The 23,842-nt window shown below is 38.9% G+C and overlaps 1 protein-coding gene across 1 annotated transcript; it reads left to right on the top strand.

Moving 5' to 3' along the window:
* The first annotated feature begins 471 nt into the window (after nucleotides 1-471).
* rnd3a (Rho family GTPase 3a) lies at nucleotides 472-11,795 on the top strand. Its single transcript, XM_081385558.1, has 5 exons — nucleotides 472-795; nucleotides 948-1,035; nucleotides 7,388-7,497; nucleotides 8,881-9,015; nucleotides 9,357-11,795. Exons 1-5 carry the CDS (start codon nucleotides 646-648, stop codon nucleotides 9,603-9,605), a joined length of 732 nt encoding a protein of 243 aa, XP_081241684.1. The 5' UTR covers nucleotides 472-645; the 3' UTR covers nucleotides 9,606-11,795.
* The last annotated feature ends 12,047 nt before the right edge of the window (nucleotides 11,796-23,842 follow it).

A 23,842-nucleotide genomic window follows, 5' to 3' on the forward strand; every position in this document is an offset into this window, starting at 1 on the left:
ATTATTGAGTCAACCGGGGTAATTTGTCACACATTTCAGTGTAGGTTTATTTTTTTAAATAACAAGAAAAAAGTTGAGTCAGCACATTAAACAGCAGAAATGGTTATTTTTAGTTATTTTTATCATTTTTTTATTACATCATTAACACATCTCTGTATGATGGTGATGATGATGATGATGATGGAATTGTTGTTATGTAGTTTGAAGGGCAAAAATGTATGTATATTCAAGACAGTCTGAACGAGATGTTTGAAATCATACTAAACTACTGCTAAAAAACGAGCATTTTGTCATTGGAGATGCATCACATTTTCTCTTCATAGAGCTAAAAGCAAATTCATATTTATTACGGCCTGTAGGATGCGCTCTTTCCCTCTCCCTGCTGAAGGAAAGGGGAGGATCTCAGGATGTCTTCAAGGACAGCCATTGGTTTACCAGGCGCATATAAAACACAGCACATACCCAAAAAGTGAGAGGGCTGTAATTCAAGCAGTTGATGTATATCCCTGCAAGAGAGGGAGAGAGTGTGTAGCGTGTAGAGAGAGAGATCAGAACACGGACAGAGGGAATCCGCACCTTTCCAAGAGTGATTATAGAGAGCTGTGCGTGTGTGCTCCTCCGCGGACTTGCGCGTAAAAACAATCAATGAAGGAGAGAAGATCTATCCAGAAACTGTCCCTTCAGCCCGGAATGGATCCGAGTCAGAGCCTCAAATGTAAGATCGTGGTCGTGGGGGACAGTCAGTGTGGGAAAACCGCTCTGCTCCACGTTTTTGCTAAGGACTGCTTCCCAGAGGTGAGATGCGTAAAATCCAGTGGGTGCGCAACTGAGCCTTACGATTTGGGCATGTTCTTTCATTTCTGTAGTCTATCTATCTACATTTTAATCTCTTAAAATAGACATGTTTGATAATATTTGCAATTTTCTTTCATGTTTCTTTATCCTAGAATTACGTGCCTACTGTGTTTGAGAATTACACCGCAAGTTTTGAGATTGACAAGCAGAGAATAGAGCTCAGCCTGTGGGACACCTCAGGTGAGTCTCAAATCATGTTTTTGTCATGTACGATTTAGTTAAAATGTGTTGCATTATAAAGTGGAATATACACTAAATATATACTGTAGTACAGGGGTCTTCATCCCTTCTCAGGACCCTTTGGTGAATAGAGAACCAGAGCCGGGACCTCTTGTTACATATTTTATAAAAATGAGGTTAAGTGTGGTCTATAATAATATGCATATATCACCATATTATCGTATTATGCTGAACTTAAGCTTCTTTAATTTTATTTGGAGTTGAATAAGTTCATATATAATAATAAAAATGTGTTTTATATCAAATATTAATTTGCGAATTACCTTCAGTGGCATCACAGACCCCCTTTGAAGACACCCGTAATATTGATATGCAGCGTAAATATATATATGCACTATATAATGCCATAATGTTGTGAACATTGTGGCTGTTAATATACAATGAATTCAGTAAATGCAGGCCTTGTTACAATTTAAAAAGTCAGTGTTTTACCTATGAAGCTTCAGAAGTTGTATTTTATTTACAAGATGTTTTTTCAAGACATGTCCAGACTTGTTGTGTTTATTCATAAAGCCAGTGAACATTTCATCATCTTGATGCATCAGTGTGTTGTGCAGGGTAATGATGTGATTGTTAGCGCTTACGTTTATGCCTGGAGGAAAATCTGGATTTGTTTAATAGCTTTTCTTTCTTATTCTGAACGGATGAGCGATTCTTGGTCGTTGAGTCAGTACGACAGCCTGCCAAGCGTTTAATAACACACACACACACACACCCTGCTTATACACTCTCACACACTCCACCCATCTGTGGAATATGATCCGCGGAAACCTCACTTTTAAGGAATGTTAGTATGGTATCACCGGGAACGTCGCTGTAAGTGATGTTTTGGATAAACAAATGAAACCAAAACTGTTGCCACAGCTGGGGTCGTGCTGCAATTCACACGTTTAACAAAACCAAACAGCCGTTACCACACAGGCATATTAGAGGAGGGTCTTGACTCGCTCCGTCTGAATGTAGGGTATTGGTACGTTTCCAGAGCTTGCGCCCGGATCACCCAGGAGAGATCAGACCTGCTGTCTGGAGGTAATCACAGGCCCTGTAAAGCATCCAGCCAGACAGACTGCTTCAGACGGTGGCCTCTTTGGAGCTTAGCTATGATCTGGGGTAAATGCATTCAGACCTGAATCTGGGGCTTTAAGTTGTTTGGTGCTGTGTGTGGTCTAAAATGAACAGTTATGTGCTAAATATTTCCTTCCCCATGTGTATGTTAAGCCACCAAGCTTCCTAAATAGGTAAACCAGGAAGGAAATGCTGTTTGATCAACTTTACCAGCTAGGTTTTGCAGCCTGGCCAGGTAGACCAACACCAAATCAGCTAAGCTGGTCTTTTCAGCCATGTGCAAATAGTAAATTCCTGTTCCTAAAGTTGTATTCTCAATCTGAACCAATTTCTTGCATCCTAAACCAAGTACCAGTCTGGAGTCATTTCCTAAATCAAGAACCATGTGCTAATTTGACCTGCTGAAAGGCTAGCACAGAGCAAAAAGGCTTTTTGAATGCTGGTGGTAAAAAATGGCATTCATCCTAGTTTGTTATAATCGCATGGTAGAATCAGTCCTAGATCTAGAGAACTGACCTAAAATTAAATCTGCTGCCATTTTTTGAATCTATATTATAAGTCTAAACATAACATTTTGAGCTATTCCCTAAAATTAGAGGAATGTGCTACAATCTTGAGAGCAAATTCCAACATTTGGATTCATCTGGATCAATTTCCTGAATAATAGTCTGTCCTGAATTAGAATTACTTGAGCTAAGTGTTAATCTAGAGTTATTGCTTAAATCCAGAATTATTTTCTCAATCAAGAGCCATTTTAAAGCTCAAATTAGAGCTATATCTGATGATAATTCAATGCATGGTGGTTCAGTTTGGTTTGTGATGTAGGTAGGTACAGGAAAGTGTTCAGCTGACAGATGTCTGCGGTAGGCGTCTGCGGGCAGGGCCGCCCGTCTGGTACTGACGTTTGGATATGTAGTTAGTTGCTTGTTTCAGGCTGTGGGCTTCCAGTCTGCTGTTCATTACTGTGTAAGTTATTGTGTCAGAGACAGGCTCCAAGGTCTCCCCAGCGTGTGTGCGGCCTTTCCTCTCAAATGCCTAAGTCCGGGATTTAACAAGTTCCAAACACACCTGAGCACATTCCAGATAATGAAAGAAAGAGACCATGTGGACTAGGCAACCTTGTGCATTTGTCCTCAAATAATCGTTCATTTATTTCCTTGGGAACAGTCGATGAATTCGGGGGTTGCTCCTAGAATTGCCCGAATGGATCGTTTCTTGGCATCTCTTCTTTTTGCTGCTTTGTTTCCAACAGCTGCCACCCCCGTCAACCAAGAGGCTGACTGCTCTTGTCATTGTCCACCAATCAGCTGTTGAGTCACGACCCCATTCACCATTCAGCTGGCGATATCCGTCACTGATCCGCCATGGAACCCATTGATACAGTAGAATACGTGCGTACCAATCCGAATTCAAACAGTTCGCTTTTGAGAAAGTACAACCTAGAGTTTTTTGTCGAGTACAAAAGAGGTGAATACAAATGTGTTTCTTTTTGTTTGTTTTAGTTTTGATTGAGCTCAATTCTTGCGTAACATCTTTTTTAGGACTGTCGCCCATTGTTGCGTTTGTTAAAATGATTTCTGTTTACGGCAATGCAAAACCGAGCAATCTTTGTTCATTATTTCAATGTCAAAATGCCGTCGTCAGTCCGCCGCATGAATGTTTCATTAGGGGTTTCTTGAGTATATTGATTCTAGGGTTTAGTAAGGGCCTTCTAAATCTGAAACCCAATTGTGTATGTGCATGTATTGTGTGTTATACGAAACACAAGAAGTCAGGATTACACTACCGGTGACGAGGGACCGCGCGCTTTCTGATCTTCTCGATGGCCATGAGCATGCATGTGTATATCCCCTAACAGCCGATTCTCTGCGGAATCAGACCCCTTCCCCCATTTCTGCTCTTCCAGACACTTATTGACCAGAAACCCCCTGTAGATTTGAAGCCAGGATCTTGACATGCCTGTCTGAAAGGATCCTTATCCACCAGTCAGACCATGATCAATCAATACATGCACACTGCTCTGGGATCGTTTTGTTCCTCTGTGAGTTGTACATTTTTACAATAAGCATATTGTTTCGGAAAACTATAGTGCCACATTCAGTCCATTGTTCCTCAAGCGTCCGATCTCTTTGGCCCTTGGGCCGGTGAAAGATACGCTGTCATGACACAATTCGATTGGATGGAGTCTTTGAATTGGCAACTTTGATTGGGTGACCTTGTGAGATGTCACTTTTTTGCAGCTGAAATGTTTTATCAAACTCCTTTATCTGATTGCTGAGGTTGTGGGCTGTAATAGATACTTCCTTACAAAAATGTAATGTGAATCTCTAGCACAGAGCCTAAAAACTTAAACTCTGCAATGTGATGTATTTTACACTGAAATAGGCTATTAATTGGGAAATAATGAAAGGTGTGGCTTGATATTCATTGAAATTTGATTGGATCTTGAAAAGTGGTTCTTTATGGTCAAAAATCACTACTAGTTGGATATCCTAGAGGCTTAGGGTGTTGGGTGCTCTTTGACTTTGGCCAGTTAGATACCATCTAGCAACTATTCAGAACACCCTAGCACTGTTTTTGCATGCACTGTAAAAAATTATATGATCAATAAGTTACAACATGTTTTTATATTGCTTTAACTCATCAAAATAAGTTAAGCAATTTTCACATTTTTTAGAAGTTATACAAGATTCAACTCATTTTTAAAAGTCAGTTTAATGTAATTTAAGTTGAAATTACTTACATTTTTAAGTACAATCAACTTGGATGTTTAAGGCAGCAACTTTTTTTTACAGTGCAAGCACACTTGTCCACTCTTTCTTGCAAATTGTACAAATCTAGTTACATTTTGATGAAAGACAATGAAAACAAAGCTGCAGAATTACACCAGGGACAATTAAGTAGGTAAATTAAGTAGTCAATTTTTGTTGTATTTAGAGCTGAAATAAAGAGAAATCTTAAGCGTTTGAGGTTGCATTTGGAATTTGTAGATTTAGAAGTTAAAAGTGTTTGCTTAATCTTGTTTATACATTCAAAAACGTCTTACACTTCCTACATTTTATTTTGTAAATAAGTATCATTCAGCTATTGCACGTTTTTTCAGTGTTTTGACCTAAGACATTGTTATCTAACCTTCTTAATCCAACCCTTGACTGTTATCAGCAAGGGAAGACCTCATTATCAACTAACCCCCGAAAACAAAACGTTCCCGGGATCATTTGAATGGGCTCCTGCCGGGACAGGCTCTCTCAGACCTACTCCTCAAGGCTGGTCAGCTATTGTCGGTTGGATCATATTTCTAACCTCGGCGATTTGGGCCCGCATGCCTAACATTCCTGTGAGGAAAGGTTTGCTCTCGTTCTCCACAAAGCAGCTATTGTGTGGTGGACCGTCAGGGGAAAAGAAACTGCCATGTGAACCGTTATGTTCTCTGAAATTATTCTTACCTTGTTAGTCAAGGAGGAAATTACATTCAGGAGGAACTTGTGTACTGATGTGGAGTTCGAAAAGACCTTTTTGTAAAAGTTTGTAATAGTGGTTTAGCAACTCATCAAGGGGTTTTCAGGCGGATTTTGTATAGCTTAGTTTACGCTTTATATTCACTTTGCAGAATTGGAGAATTATTTCTGTTTATTGCTTTGTTTGTTTGAAGACAGTGAGGGATCTAAGCCAAAAAATGCCAGTGGCCAAGAATTCTTTACTGTGTGTGTGTGTGTGTGTGTGTGTGTGTGTGTGTGTGTGTGTGTGTGTGTGTGTGTGTGTGTGTGTGTGTGTGTGTGTGTGTGTGTGTGTGTGTGTGTGTGTGTGTGTGTGTGTGTGTGTGTGCTTTTACGTGGTTGTAGTCACCACATGTTTAGAGAGGGAATCCATCAGCTGTCAGTATCCCTCACACACACACACACACACACACAGTCTGTGTCGTGATAGCTATGGTGTCCCACAAGTGTGTGTGTCACTGCAGTTAGCTATTACTTACATAAATACTGTACAGAAACACGCTCAGCTGGGTTTTGGTTTGTTATGTGTGCACTGGACAGAGAAATAAAATAATGTGTTTACTGTTTAGAGAGAAAACTGTGTGGGGGGTAGTAGTAGAGAGTGTGTATATGCATGTGTGTGTGTGTGTGTGTGTGTGTGTGTGTGTGTGTGTGTGTGTGTGTGTGTGTGTGTGTGGGCATCTGTTGTGTGTCTCAGAAAAGGCAGAAGGCCACTCTAACAAAAAAGTATTGTTTTTTTTTTTTGTTCAAAATAACTGATCATTAGATCTAGATACAGATGTAGTTACTACTTGACATTACAAATTAGTGATTAAATAATTAACCATAATAAAAGGCAAATATATCACGTGAAACCGTAAAACGTTGTCCTCGTTGTTTTCATGTTTTTTGGCCTGTGGCTGTGGCTGGAATATGAGCTGTAAAGTCCTGCGGCTGCATGTGTTTTTAACTTCACATTTTTCTACTTAACTTCTGGCACTGTGAATTATCATTCTGTCAAACTAAACAGCCCTCCCTTCCCTCTGTCTCTCTCTCTCTCTCTCGTAAACACCACTTCTGTCCTGGAATCTGGCACGTTATAAATGTGTTTGTCCTGTGTGGATTTTACATACCGTGTCTGGCAGAGTAGCGATGGGTGGGAATGCTTCGTTCTGTCAGAGTAAATCCTGGATTGTACTGTCCTCGAAAAGAAAAACATCTCCGGTTTTAGCCAGGAAGGGAAATGTTACATCTGGCAAGGGTCTAGTTATTAACTGTCATTGCTAAGGCAAGCATCACTATTTTTATTGCTCATACTTTGATTTAGGGATTTGAAGAAGTGTCTTGTGCTTGTGTAAATCGTTATCAATCATAATTTTGCACTATAAACTATCCGCATTGCACCAGTGACAAACAACTGGAAGTGTTCTGTGTACTGAGATATTTTTTTTTTGGTTTTATGAATAAAAACCAATTTAAAGGCTTTTTCATTCCTTCTGGAAAGCAAAAGCGTGCAATTATCTGTAAAAGTTTCATGTTTAGTGTGTCTGAAGAGGAGCTTCAATGGTTTAAAAATTCATGAATGCTTTCAAATTACTGTCTGTACTGCGTCGCTGAGTGAAAGTTAAATGAGGTTAAGTAATATTTTGACTGCCCTGCAGACAGAACCACTATCCTCCTTCAGTTCTCTGAGCGTGCAAATGTTCAAGCAAACTTGTTCCTCCTGACCAATGCACCTTTTTGTGTTACAGGCTCCCCATACTATGACAACGTCAGACCACTCTCATATCCAGATTCGGACGCCGTCATCATATGTTTTGACATCAGCCGGCCGGAGACCCTGGACAGTGTCCTAAAGAAGGTGAACATTTTTAAACCAGTAGTACTGAGCTGACACACTTGATGTGAGCTAAACAACTAGGATATTCCTTTATTAACATCCATTGTTGTTCCTGGAATGATATTGATACCAACCAATCAGATTTTAGGACTGGGGTTGGGGTTCCCATCAACCTGTCAGAATTTAGGATTGGAGATGGGTTTCAGGGATTGAATGGCATTGCTATCAACCAATCAGATTTTAGGACTGGGGTTGGGGTTCCCATCAACCTGTCAGAATTTAGGATTGGAGATGGGTTTCAGGGATTGAATGACATTACTATCAACCAATCAGATTTTAGGACTGGGGTTGGGGTTCCCATCAACCTGTCAGAATTTAGGATTGGAGATGGGTTTTAGGGATTGAATGACATTGCTATCAACCAATCAGATTTTAGGGCTCCACCTGAGGGTCTTGATTAAAGACATGCAACCTTCCTTTCATATTGATGACAAAGAAAAATGATTTATTGTCTAAGTAGTTGACGTCTTGGTGCAAAATACGGGTGTGGTGCACTGAATTTGGAGAGTTTCTTGGATATCGAACCGTAGGCTTAACCTTACTGGTTCCAAACAGTCTAATTGGCTTTTAAATGCCTTGACTGTGATTCAGAGAAATTCTTCTACAAGTCCTTTGTGTTCTTCTCACTCTTTGTTGCATCCCAATAAAGTCGTCCTTTGTTTGGTAGGGTTGGATGTCTTCTCGTAGACTTTCAGTCTGGGGTCAGGTGTCTGAAATGGCCTATGGCTCTGTTTCACTCGGTTAGGCCCCCGTTGATAGTATTATGCTGGCATTAACCAGACCATGTGAGTGGAAGTTCAGCCCAATTGTCTTAAAACGGTTGAAAACTGGGTCGCAGAATCGGAAATACGATCAGGCTACACGTGAGTCCTTGCTTGGAATAAGCTAGTACTTTGAGGCCTCTGGGAGCCAGAGGTGAGCACAAAAGGATCATGGGAATGAGGGAATGTAGGGTGTCCGTGTTCCTGTGTGAACAATCGTATGGCTGTGTTGTACCCGCCTGTCTCCCGCCAGATTAAATCCGGTGATTTAATGCCACACCGACACAAAAAATGCTTTGTTTGGGAAGGACAGGAATGCAGATCACCTGTAGCATTGTTGGGAAGAAGCACACACAGATACACACCCTGAAAAGCAGTCATTACAGTGCAAGCTTTATCCCCACAGGAAGCATGTGTGAGGCAAGGAAGATTAATACTCTTGTGCTCATGAAAAAAGGGATGGGATGGAACGTGATCCGCTAAGAGAATGGAAACAGGAAACACTTGTTCTTGTCTTTTGTCCTCTGGATCAAGGCCAGTCGGTTTCATCTTTCCATGTTGGTTTTGTGTCTTTCTCTCACAGTGGAAAGGAGAGATCCAGGAATTCTGTCCCAACACAAAGATGCTCCTCGTCGGATGCAAGTCAGACCTTAGAACGGACCTCACGACTTTAGTGGAGCTGTCCAATCACAGACAGATGCCGGTGTCCTATGATCAGGTGGGTGGTTTTCTTTTAAACTGCATTTGAAATTTGGATGGACGGCATTGAGACGCTCAACTTTAGATCTTTAATTTGCCAAGTTATCTAACGCCTATCTTATTACTTTACCAGTAATTACGTTTAGCAGCAAAGGCAGTTCAGCAACATTGCAATGGTTTGGGTTACTAATCTTATCTGTGCATTAAATGTCTGGGTGATAAAGAGCTAAATCTTCCAGTGCTCAAAGCTGAACTTAATTTTGATGAAATTGCAAGCAGTAATCGTAGAACTTCACGAACTAATCGCGACTGAACTGTTAATTGCTGATCAAAGCTCATTATGTCCTCTTTCTCTTTTAGGGTTCAGCTATGGCTAAGCAGATCTCCGCACCTTATATCGAATGCTCCGCAGTGCAGTCGGAGAACAGCGTGCGGGACATTTTCCACGTTGCAACGTTGGCTTGCGTAAATAAGAACAACAAAAACATCAAGCGCAACAAATCGGCACGTGCCACCAAACGCATCTCACACATGCCTAGTCGACCAGATCTTACTGCCGTTGCAACAGACCTACGCAAAGACAAAGCAAAGAGTTGCACGGTCATGTAGTGCAAGGTGTCCGGGGGGAAAGATTTATTCTGGGAAACGGTGAGGGTGAACTGTGGAAGCAAGAAAGGTCTGGAATTCCTTCCATTGACAAAGCAAAAGTGGAGAGCGGGAGTGTTTACTTGATGTCCTTGAATCTCTCCGGTCTCTCCGGTTTGAGGGTTCCAGCTTGTGGACGTAAACCCATAGTACGGCCCCAACCACCTCTCCTAAACTTATCCACTCAGCAGGAGGATGTCACCACCCTCTCGGCCGATCAGAGGCCTTCCTTCCTGCTCCTGGATGTGAAACTGCTTCCTCTCTGGAGGGTTCCTTCTGGAAGCTTCTGCTGCAGGAAAGGAAGGAGGAAGTAGAATCACATAACCATTGAGTCCAGTGTTTCCGCTGAGCTTTGGTTCACAGCTATTTTTAAAAGATGCACATTTCAGTTGGCGTTAATGGCCGTGCAACGAAACAGCGAAGGGGAAGATGACTTTCATAATGGCGAAATTCTGAACTCTCGCTTCTTTCTTTTCGAGTCTGTACAGCTTAACGAGGATATGAAACGAGAGCGTATCACTGTGGTTACGGATCACTTCCTCCTCCGATCCTTCTCGGCCTGTTTTTGTTTCTTCTGTAGACCAAGAGCACGAGTTTGTGTGTGTGCGTGGTTTTCGTTTTCTAATGCTAAGCTCAGCTAAAACCGTCACCATGGATACGCCGCTGGTATATTTGAACTCGCACTGTTTTCTGTATAACTCCTCATAATCACATTACGGTTCATTAGGATTCAGAAAAAGAAAAACCAAAGAACTGGAAGGTTTTCAAGTCGGATGAATCAATGTTTGACGTTCTGGAGTGCATGATGGATGTGTGTTTGAGGGCTTTTGGTGGATCAATGAGAATTTCTTTCACGGTTCCGTAAGAACATGGTTCCGCTTTATATGGAAGCGCAAATATGACATTTGAGAATTGACCCGATCATTTAGTATTCATTTGCATTCGGTTTATCCCTGAAGGGGCATTCACATTGACAGAGATTTGCAGGGACAAAACATCTGGAAGTCTTTAATTTGCAATGAGAGTTGGTGATTTGATGTCTCATGAGCTAGAGAGACCGTTTACACTGCAATGCAGTTCAACTTCATGCAAATCTGAAACAAAAATAATGCTGGCTGTTAGCATGCTAATTTATTTAAGCATTTCCTCTGAAAATTAAACATATTTCAGACAAAATCCTCCTAAACTAGACAACCTCGCTAAACGACAAGTCAGTTTTTGTACTACTGATTGATCGTTGTGTAGAAACACATACTAGAAACCAATTGTATAGCAAGTTGGCGATATCCAGTGATTTAATCTCTGTCAGTGTGAACGCCTCATGAGAATAACAACACTATTGCAGTAACAAATGATTGTTGAACAAGCACATGACTAGCTTTTCATTGTTAAAGTCGTTATCTATAAAATGTTACATGAACAATTGTGCCTTTTGTGACATTCTTTTGTTTAAGCACAATTGTTAAAACGTTAAATAAACAATCAAACATCAAATTCAAGGTCATATTAAACATGCGCTTCTAAAGAAAATAATGCTTTTTAAAGGGCATGTTAAGAAAAAAATGTCTCTCCTCTCTCTACTAAACTATGCAGTCTGCTTCTGAACACACGCGAGAGGATTGAGAAAAAAACGATTAATGCACATTCTTTCTTTCAAAACAAAAAATTCTTGTGACTCGGTATATTGCCTTGCAGAGCCGTGGAAGAATATGCGTTCCGCTGTTGTAGTGCTTAAAGTTTCTCAAAACAAAAATCTTCCGAAGTTTGAAGCTAGCTGCAAAATCTCATTTGCTGCATGTTTGTAGTTGCACTTTTTTTGTTTAAACTGGCGCAAAACAAACCTTTTTGTTTCATTTGTCTTTGTTTTTAATTGGTCAGAGAGAAATTTCTCGACCGTGTCACAAATTTGTTTTCGCATAGACAGTATTACAAATTTTGGTGTGTGTAAATGTTGAGAAATGTGTAGGTGCTTATAAAAAAACAAAAACAAAATGTTTCCTAATGTAGGATGTCTGTAATTTTTTTAATGCCTTCTGTGTGTTGAGGTCCATGTATGTCTGTTTTGTTGATGTTGCCATATTATTTATTGAATTATATATTTTTTTCCCTTCAAAATAAATCCAAAAATAAAATGAAAAGGATCTTTTTGATATGAAATGTTTTCCTTTTGCTTGTCTTGTGGGTCATCAACTACAGGGGATGTCAGAGTGTATATGTGTGTGTATATATATATATATATATATATATATATATATATATATACATAGATACTATACATTATAATAATATATATAAGCTGGCATGTGTTTGAGATTCATCGTCTCATTCCTAATGACTCATTCCTTATTACATTCCAAGTGTGACTTTGCCCTGGGCATCGGATCGCTTCCTGTGTGTTCCTGAAATTCATTCATGCGGTTTCGGGTCACTTCCCCCTGCGGAAGGAAATGACCTTCAGATGACCTTCACCCAGCCCTTTCCGGAGTCTTCATTCACAAACCCCAGGGGTCTAGTTCAGAGCGTTCTAGCTTCATCTTATGCAGTTAGAGCTGAAAATATAGGCATATTTTCCTTCATTTCAGTTGTGTATTGTGTAGATGAAGTCACACTGAGATGGCCAAAGCTCTTTGACCTATACCATTCAAAACATTAAATGTGGCTTTCCTCAGACAAATATGGCATCAAATATTCTCCATGTGGTTCAGATGAACACTATTCATCATTAACTCTGAATGTGAAAGCTGTCGATCAGGTATAGAAATGCCACATCGACGAGCTTCAGTCAAGGCCGGATTCATTCTTTCATCCTCGCCGTCTTCTCTTTGTGTGAATGCAGACTAAACACACACTTTTATTCTGTCAAGAGCATCAGGCGGTATTTTCGTTTCTGACAGACAGCTATTGCAGAGATAAATCCAGACCATTACAAACCCGAACTGTGGCCTTGATTAATTGTGTGAGAGTTGTGAAAGTGCTTTGTTGTTACGTGGAGACAAGGCTGAGTGAAAGTGATTCATTACAGCAGCGTCTGACTGGAACACGCATTAATAGTGTTTCCTTTATGCATGATAGCTCATATATCACAAGCAGAAACATGGAATAGATTCATACAAAACATGATGAATGATAACACAGGCCTGTCAGATTTAAAGTGCCTTTGTGCATATAAACAAAACCAAAAAAAAGTTGTGGAAATACTTTGGTACATAAATATACAGCATCACATGGTATTTTACTTTTTTTTTTTTTATTAAATAAAAAAATTATATCATGTTTTATATATATATATATATATATATATATATATATATATATATATATATATATAAAATGTAAATAGAATATATAAAATGACTATAAATAAACTATATGCATTTTGCATAAAGTTATATTAAATAAGTTTATATAGAAAAAATATGTATATTTTTTAAAATGTTATACAGTATTTTAATTTTTAGTTATTACCATAATACATCTTGGTATGTTTAAAAAAAATTGTATATATATTTTTAAATAATTTTGTAATAACATTGTAAATAAAATGTTTCATATACTGTGAATTAAAATATTATATATAATATATAAAATTATAAGTTTAAAATATTAAATAATAAAAAAATATACATTTTATATAAATAATATGCATTTTTTTATATGTATAAATATATTTATTATTTGTAATATTTATTAATTATACATACCACATTTTTTGTATACCATGGTAGGGTACCAAAGTACCATGGTACTTCCAAGAATACCATCATGTACAAATTACCGTAGTAATACCATGGTACTTTTTTGTAAGTGATTGGATGATTACCATATTTATGTGGTATTAATATAGTATTCCAATGTATTTGAAGGAATACCACAATATTACCAAGCTACAAGTCCAAAAAACATGGTATTTCCATGCCCAAATAACTGTAAAACTATCATGGTACAACGTTACCACATTTTAAGCAACCACACCTCCGGCGGCGACTTTTGCATGCATCAGATTTTTTCAGAAAATCCAATGTAGTTCGAGATACAGTGTAATTTCGAACCCTTTTAACGTCAAAAAGTCGTTGTTCTGCATCTGTTCCTCAAATTTGAGAGTTGTAGCTTCAGCCAACCTTCCCAAACAAGCTAGACAAGCTACAATCATATCTGATGTAGATGTTTAGAGTAAGTGTGTCTGTGTATCTCTGCTGGATGTTTTCTGGTTGAACGGATGCTCGAATGTGAGCAACAGCTGCAGTCAGGACAAATGTCAGAGCCGGAGAACAGGAGAGATCTGATAACAATAACCGTCGATGTGTTGTGTCTGGTCTGGCCTTTTGTTTTCTAACACCTCTGAATATTTGACGATATATTGAAACCAATGCCTGGCGGGTTTTAACGCCGTGTGTGCTCAGATACCCGTAAATGTCACCGTCGTTGTTCTCACATTTTGCATTAATCGACCAAGGTTACTGTACGTGACAGATGAAATGTCAAGCAATATGTAGCGCTCAAAACATCTCCGGAAGAACTGCGTTTTTCTCTTGGGTGAATCAGGAAACCATTTAGCACTTTGGGATTCCAGCAAAAAAAATCAATACGTTCAGACCTGAACCTCTTTGTACGTGTTTTATTGCTTTTGTGAGATGAACAGGGGTTAAAGGTCATATGTGTTCATGTGTCTCAGGATACAGTGTCATAATGGACTCATATACAGCTATTTTATGGCACATATGTGGTAACTTATATAGAGACGACTGAGTGCATTCACACGCATCGCTTTAACACCTGTCAGACAGGGAGGAAATTAAATCATGTCCTACCGCTGGAAACACAAACACCCAAACGCACATACAGCGCTGATAAGACAGGCACTAATTGAAATTCCATTCTTAATGGCCCCTAAGAGCAGATCAGCAATGGGCCGCACGGGTGATTGACTTTTATTGTGCTTTTGGTGTCTGTCTTGACCCGCCTAACCATGATGCCTTTGGGGAAAGAAGCTTGAAGAAGCTGCTGTGGCCAATTTTGACGCAAGACGTTTTGTTTAGAGCATACTACATACTACTAGCATACTACTCCTGTCATAGAAATGTATTGTAAAAGGACCAAGAGTATACTAGTATGCAGTTCCGCTTTCTATAATACTGTGTTTTTGTACTACTATTTAAAAACACTGAGTAGTATGTTAGTATGCTATTTGAAATTCAATTATTGTGATTTTGTGTGTTATGAGTCAATGAATCCATTTGTTCAAAAAGTCATAGGCTGCATCCAAATATGCATACTTCCCTTAGAAATAATAGCTAAATAAATATTGTGTCGGCCCAGATCCGGGCCACATCTGATACATCTGGTGGTTTCCAGGCATACCAGATGTAGGCCGGATCTGGGCCGACACTATGTTGCTGTCTGGGATGTGAAAAGAGTAGTACATCCAAATTCATAGTTTTCATAAAATAGTATTCAAATTGTACCTGGATGACTTGCTTCTGAGGAATTATGAATGGCATTGAAGTGACAGTAGGTCACAAGACGACAACATGATGAATATAGTAGGTCTGGATTGCATTACCCATAGACTGTAAAAAATATAGGCTACCTCACTTTTGTAACGACCCAAATAATTCAAAAGAAGTACCACAGACATTATGCGATTTTTGACGCAGCCTCAGTGAAACCAAAACAAGTTATTTCGCCGATTCCTGTGAAGGGGCGTGGCCGTTCTGTAGTTCCAACCAATGGAAATGTTCCTTCACAGCCCGCGCTCGAATGCTTTTGGTCGTGTAAGTCAAACAAACACTCCATACTCAATCAAAATACGACCACATTTATGATTCTTTCACTCAACAGATTCTCGCAAAAATGAAGCACCACTAATTAAGACATCATAAATGCTTTTCCGAACAGAGAGCCAAATGGATTTTTATCAGATTCTATGACAGTATCTCGTTCAAATTTGATTGAAACCAGGTTAGAGTCCCGTGTGATTCACGCGTTATTTATGACACCTAACGTTATATGTAGACTAACAAAACAATATTACAAAGTTATGTTTTAGTCTGCTTATGTATAAGGAAAAGACAGCAAGGCAGCTCACTGGGCTTTGAAACAGTGATTCTTCCCAAGGAGGTGTTTCTCAAATGTTAGACATGTCACTTGCCATTCCGTGTCCCTGTAACACACACACACACACACACACACACGATGCAAGCTCAATAGGTGCTGTCTGCAAAGCTTTGTTCTGTAAATCCTGGGGCTGCATGAGAGAATCAGTCATGCACAGCTGCAGTATACAGACAGAGAGAAATCAGACAATGGCCACAGTATGTGTGTGTGTGTAGATTTGTGTGATCAAAACATCTGAACACAAAGCAAACCGCTATAGAACAGCTACCTGTACAATTAAACGCTCACAAGACTTTCAAAAGCAACATTAAATTAGTTGAATTATTTGAATGATTGAACAAAAAGGATTTTTTGTTCAATCATTCAAATTAATTTTTTTGATCTTAGGTTAAATTGAAATGAGTTTTCTTTATAATAAAACGTATAACGTGGCTTTCTGAAATACTTGATTCTGATTGGTCAAGTGCAACATTCTGCGCTCAGATATTTGCATAGATTGACACTAAACTATTTCACTGTTGACATAAGCAAATAAAGTTCTAAGTTTCATGTTTCTTATTTTGCTGTAAATTTAGTAAGTAGTGATTATAGATTATAGAGAATGTGAAGCTACGTCACGGCATGTTGAATGCTGGGGCGGCGGCACCATTTTAAAGGGACCGTTCACTCCAAAATAAAAATTAAAGGCGCTCTCACACGCTTTTTAGGCTGAAACATTTTTTGTCACATACAGCAAACATCTCCTCACTATCCGCTAGCAATCTGTCCCATGAACACACTGTAAAAAAACGCGGTCTCTGTAGACAGCCCAGGCTCCGAAATGGCAACAAAAACAAATTGGGCCAGCCTGGACCACGAAACATAACAAACAGTGTTCCAGCCAATAACCGACAAGAATGATTTGGGGGTGGGGGTTGGAGGGTTAGTGCGCGTGCACATGAAGGGGGGTGTGGGGAGTGGAGGAGAGAGAAGCATGAAGAGGGAAATTAGCTAGAGGAGAGATGTCCTAGACAACGACAACGACTAACGTTAGAATTATATTCTCTTGAATTTTGAATTGGCTGACACACGACCAAAGAGACGTATGATTGAGTTTAGAAAATAGGAGAAAATAATCCTCAGATGCCATGTCTGTAATTTATATCAAAACATCTAGCGTTAATTCGATCTCAGACAGTTTAATTAAAATAGGTTAGTACTCCACCACGTGCGAGACGTCATAAACCAAGGTGGTTAAATGACCACTTTGCGACAATATGGTTTCGGGAAACAGTCGTGACTAGCAAGTTGATTTCACCAACGATGCATCGTACTATGGTAGTGATGCAGCGAGTTACGACGTTGTATGGGAAACGCACCCCTGAGCAGGATTCGAACTAGCGTTTCCAGCATGGGAGGCGGGTGCGCTAACAAGAACGTTATAGACTGCAGCCACTAGCATCAGTCGCTAGTTCGCCTCTTGAGATCAGGGGAGTGAAGTTTACTAACTGGCCTCTGTTACACTCACCCTCCGAATCCTCACTCCCACCCGGGTCACGGCACCAATGTAACCCCACCGGTCTGAGTGGGATTCAAACTGTTGTTTCAGGCATGAGAGGTGGGCATGCTGACAAGGATGATAAAGACTGCAGCCTGTAGCGTCAGTCGCTAGTGCGCCTCTTGAGGCCAGAGGAGTGAGATTCTGAAGAAGAACCGGTTCTCGTTCTCAGCTTCTACTTCAGTCTTACAATGCCTCTCCACCTCACATTGGGATTTATTTTGCAAGAATGACTAATAGCCGGTTGACTAAATGATGCCTCCCGTGAGTCATGGTTGTGTTTATGAACCCTGACTAAAAACAAACACTACTCTGTAGATCACAGAGGATAAAGGACACCAGTACAATAGCTGCATCATTAGCTCACACACAATCGTAAATTCTCTCACAGTGGGCAGCCAGTTGAACATATGCTAAAGTGCCTTTTGCTCTGGCCACACACACACACACACACACACACACACACACACACACACACACACACACACACACACACACACTATTTATCTCTGCCATCTGCTATGCTCTTTGGCCTCTGTGTGTGTGTGTGTGTGTGTGAGAGAAAGACTGTGTTCGGTTGATACACACCTGGCCCTGGCCACCAGTGTGAGCATGAGTTGTGACTCTCGAACTAATACTCTTTCACGCATCATTTCATTTCCGTTTGATCATTTTGTCATTTTAATAAGGAGTCTATTAATCATCCTTTGAATGTGCATTTGGAAAGGACAATTTACTTTTGTGTATTTGTATGTGTGACACTTGACGTGTGTGGTCCTCACCTTAAAGGTCATGCTAATTTGGCAAAGTGTGTGTGTGAAACGTGTTCTTGACCGTGTATGATTATCTGAGGCGTTTGCATTACATGTTCAATATTTTACCAAACAAATTCACTTTTTTGATTAATTTAGAGTTTCTGTGTTTTACGTAGCTACTGTATAGTAACAGGACATTCTTTAATGGACATGTTTAGGTTCTTTTTGTCTTTTTTTTTTAAATAAAAAACTAAGCTTCCCAGAACTATACAGGTGCTAGATGGTTACTGATGAACAGCAGGGTACTGTGGATGATATCGGAGTAAAGAGGTTAGGGGAACATTCTCAGAGCGTTCTGGCAGCGTAATGGGAGTGTTAGCAACATTCTCTAAATGTTCTATTTATGTAAAGAAAACATTTCTGGATAATCAACAGAGAATGTTAGGATGTCTGTTCTGGGAACCAGAAGCTATACGTGATAAACAAGACAAACGTGTGTGTGGTAAAGGTCATGCTAATTTTGCGATGCATGAACATTCAACTTTTGGGAGCTTGAAATGTGTATGTTTGGGTCTTGCTATTTGCTGATGTGAGGGTGTGTAATTATCTGAGAGATTGCTTGAAATCGTCTTTACCCTTCTGTACAAAATGAATTAATTTCTGAGGTCGTATGTTGGAATAAATAGCACGTGCGTGTGATAATACCGGTCGGTTTTCACTAATGACTCAATTAGCGGGGAGTCTCTTATCATAATGGGATCAGCGTAGAGAGAAATTGTCCGAGAAACAAAGAATTCCCAGGGAAAATCTCACACAAAACCTGTCTAGAACATGTCCGGGGTCATATTTCATGCCAAAAACATGCTAAAATAAGTCATTATATTTTGCTTAAATACATTAAAGACCATTAAGATATTTTGGAATTATGATGATTTTTTAAATTATGAGCAGTTTTATTATTTTTATAGTTCTGTATTTATTAATATTTTGAATTAGCTGTTATTTTTACATTTTCAGTTTTTGTTTTAGTAAATTTGTTATGTGCTTTTGTCAATTTGAATAATTCTATTTAGCTTTAATTTATTTAAATTTTAAGAATTTTTGCACTTTGACTTAAGTTTTTTAGTTTTTCTAAAAAGTTTTTCATCAAATATTAATATTTTATTATTATTTAAGATTTTATGATTTTTACGAAAATGATTTTAAATAGTTAGTTTTAGTTAGCAATAACAACACTGAATTCTCATTACCTTAATGTAAAAAATATCACTCTCTTTACATAATGCAAACAATTATATATATATATATATGTGTGTGTGTGTATATATATATATATATATATATAGATATATACTGTATATCTTAATAGTATATGTTATACTGCTTTTAATTTATGTAGTACATGTTATTTAATATATATTCAATAATTATTTTTATTTTTTTTGCATTTCGTGACGTGAATTTTGCAAAAAATAAAAATAAAACATCCACTAATTTTTGCTTAATTTCCAAGAAAATAATGTCCTAGTACCAAAAATCTTAATGGCCTTTAAATAGTATTTTTGCAAATATAATTTCTTTAAAATAATTTAGATTTTTTTGGTAAAATGACCCGCTCCCCAGTGAGGAGTGATTGACCAAATTTTAGCGACAGAGAAAAAGCGAGACAGAGACACGCTCGGGTCATTATCAGTCCATCAGCCAGCTGTCTCCAACAATATTCACCATATTCACCATCATTTCGCCTGTCTGTCGGCCCTCCTGTCTTCCTGCTCTAGACGAGCCCGTCTCTCCCCCGCTAATGAATAGGTCCAGTCCAATAATGGACTCTTTAGAAAATGCTGTCAGTGTGAAGAGCTGTTTGGGTGTGCTCATGTGACCCTGTAGGGCACGGAAAAGGAGCCCTCGTGTATCCAAAGAGTGCTTTCACATTTAATCCATTCATTAAGCACGGAATGGTGTAATTATGTTGTGTGTTAACCACGAATGAAGATCAGACAGTGTGTGTGTGTGTGTGTGTGTGTGTGTGTGTGTGTGTGTGTCAAGAGAGAGAGAGACGTTTGTTTCTGGTGCTGCGCAGGAAACAACACAGACGGCCATGAATATATAATAATGTTTATTGTTATTAAAAGATCAGACTTACAAGGGAAATGTCTGTGGATAGGAATAATCCAACACAAACATTCCAACTTTCAAGATTCAGGGAGGAATTAGCTTAGAATGAAGGGATAACATTGTTTATTTGCTCATGCATTGTTTAGTACTAAAGGGATTATGTCAATCTAGAATGGCACAAAATAGCGTTTGGTGCAATTCCTGACACTAAGGTCATTTCGGAGTGCTGTAATGGTCAAATTAAATTGTTTAAACGAAATTGTCAGTAGTTAGTGAATAAGTAGCAGGAATTTGCGCTGAAATGCCGCAGATGTCTAAAATATGTGCCTTTCTGTGATTAGGGACATCTGTGGTTTTGGGCTTGTTATCTTATTTATTCTCTGTCAAATTGTATTTTCTTGGGCAGAAGTAGAGATGAACTGGATGTTAACAACTTAAAGGCACAGTTCACTCAAAAACGGAAAACGGATTTTTGTTGATTGATTTTTATTCATGTTGGACTTTTATTTTGAAATGTCTTAAAGTCTTCTATTCTGAACGTGTTTTGTCTTTCCTTTTGTTGTGAATCAGTTAACTTTCTGCATTTTGCCTTCAGGTTTGTTCTTTGTTGTGCATTAAATGGATGATTTCATAAAAGTTTAGGTAAGTTTTCATGCCTGTCATGTTGAATATTCAGATATTGTACTGTGTACTATTGTACAGACAAGTATTGTGAACAAATTTAATTTTTCTCTATGTTTGTTGTTGTTTTCATCTGTGAATGTAGCTCTTTGCCAGTTTTTGCTTGTGTTTGATTTTAGTTATGTCAAACGACATTGGTTATTTTTAGTGCTGACAAATCGATTAATTGCGATTAATCGCATCAAGGTTTGTCAATAATATATACATATATATATATATATATGTGTGTGTGTGTGTGTGTGTGTGTATGTATAGACATGATTAATCGGGATTAAGCGCATCTAACATGAATATGTGTAAATGTGTACAGTATGTGTGTGTGTAGTCTTAATGCGCTATGTTTGAATTGAATGATATTTTATATTTTATCCCTTTAATTTCAAAATAATCAGCTGAATATCAGTAGGATCAGCTATTCCTTTGACTGCAAACCATTTTCAGTATGCTACTGCTATCATGGGTGGTGCATTGGAACGCTTCAACACAGGAAATGACCAATCAGGGAGCAAAGAATTCTCAGAGTGGGTGGAGTCTGGGAGACTAATTGAACATGAGCAGTGATTTCATTAACCCAAGACAGATTTCATTAACCCAGGACAGATTTTATTAGCTTAACAGCATTTGAGACATAGGAAGGGGGTCTTTTTCAATATCTGCCTCTGTTCTCTGAACTGAAGAAAAACCCTTTCACTTTATTCAGTTTATGAATGGCTGCCATCATGGTTTGTTATGGTACTGTTTGACAGTGAAAGAAAGAGTGATTATGGTACTTTCCGCAAAGAGGGCACAAGATGGGCTTATATCTGAATGAGAAAAAAGAATTCACTGGAAAATGTTGATTTTTTATTTTATTTTTACCTCAGGAATTTACACTAAATATCTTAATATATTTCATTAAATAGGGCACAAAATAGAGCTATAACTCTTTTAAAAAATGATTTATCTATTCTACTCCTTTATTCTCGAATTTTTTATTTTTTTGCCTCAGCAGGTTACAATAAAAATACACACAAATATTACTATTAACACCTTAATATGTTTATCATTTGTTTAAAATAATTTTGAATATTTAAATTATATATTTAATTTAAATAATAAAAAGTTATCAATTAGTAACATTCAATTATTATTACTTGACAGTTCTTTGTACCCAATTCGTGGAAAGTGCCCCAGTAACAAACATAATCATCTTGTTTAACCTCTTGTTTTTGCAAATATGGATCTGAATCATCTACAGCTTTCTCAGTTGTGAGTGCTTCCCTCCAGACAGCTGCGTGTTAAAGGGTTAAATATGGTTTTAATTGTGATGCTAATGTGCTCTGAGATGGGAGACATTATTACGCCCTCAGGGACGGGGAGATTGAGGGAGGATGGAGGAACGAAGAAGAGGAGCAGAGCGATCCGAGGCGGGAGGGATCCGGTTGGGGTATTTTAATGAGTGCACCTGAAATAAACAAAGAGATATGAGATGCCAACAATGTCAGGGACTCTCTGAGCATTCGGGGCATGGACTCCATATTATCGGGCAGGAGTGAACCGGGATGCCATCTGGGCTCAAATCCGAGCTGCCGCAGGGTCTTATCATCTCCTGGCAGCCGCTAATCAATAATCTGATAGCGTTTCTGACATGATTGCGTTTAAATCTGTGCGAATCTGAGACATCTCCCTCTCTTTTTGTTAGACAGGGCAAAAACTGTGTTTTTGACTGTTGATGTCTGCAGTGGGGGATTTTGGGTTTAACCTACTGTTTGTTTTATGAGTTTTGGCAGCACTGTGGCAAATCCTATGAGCCAAGGAAAACTGGATGGATTAGGAGCGAATTCTGGCTCGCTGTGGTCCAGATGTGTTTGGGAACGGTTGGTCGGGGAGCCTCTGCAAGATGTTGGGCAATTTTTGAGAAAATTAGAAATAAGCAAGAGGGTTTGTTGACCTCATTTCTGCAGATGTAGCGTTCCACCCTGATATGGACACATTCTTTGAGGTCGGCTCAGCAGAGAACTCCCCATGTCTCATTTTCACTCCGTTTGTTCACTGCTTAAGCTATTAGCTTGCCGCTAAAGAAGGGAATTTGGAGATAAAAATAGAGGGATTTAAGCTATAGGGTATTTTAAATCCTACAATCTTAAGTGTTCTGTACCTCCTAAAACATTTGGGAACAGGCCTGAATTTGTCTTCACGTCTCAAATGGTGCCTTTGTTGGTGCCCGAGACGAATCTAGAACAATTTTGCGTGGTTCTAGGCTGGAAAAAATTGCTCCTGTCCTTCTAAAACCAGGAATTGGCACGTTAGAGGTTAGGAGTGGGACGAATCGATATCAATACCAAGTTTTCAGAACAACCCATTCTGGCATGAGTAACTGCATAGCAACTTGCTAAAACCACTCAGAACACTTTAGCAAACACATAGAAGTGCGCTAAAACCACTCAGATCACTATAGCAACCACAAAGCAACATGATAAAACTAAGGTTGCACGATATACTGTTTTAACAACGATATCGCGATGTTCGCATTTGCGATAGTCACATCACAGAATGTGCGATGTCAAGTATAGGGATCGTAATTGATCCGTACAGACCAGCCACCTCGGTTCAAAACGCACGTGATTCTTGGAATAATTAAACATTATAAAGCGAAGGTTGATGATTTTCACTTGTTTTAGGTCCTGTCAGTTTACACATTCAAGTGATTGCCAGACCTACAAGATGTTTGGTCTGGCAACTCACCATAGACACGGCTCAAGCCGAGGGGCGGGATAAACGGCTGTCTTTCAAATTCACTCTGCACGCAATAGGACAGCGCTTCAACCAACCAGAGCGTTTTCCCAACAGTGGAGCTAACGTTAGTTGATAGATTCAACTTTTGAATCTGGCCGACAAAACTACGAACACATCTTCCTTTTTTAAAAATGACTTAAGTGCCGTTCTTTGCTCTTTTCTCAAAGAAAAACTCCAAGTCCTCCAGAGTCGCGGCCAAAGCCGATTCGAAAGACTGTTCGCCA

The sequence above is a fragment of the Scardinius erythrophthalmus genome (assembly GCF_964197995.2).
Source record: "Scardinius erythrophthalmus genome assembly, chromosome: 14".
NCBI lineage: Eukaryota > Metazoa > Chordata > Actinopteri > Cypriniformes > Leuciscidae > Scardinius > Scardinius erythrophthalmus.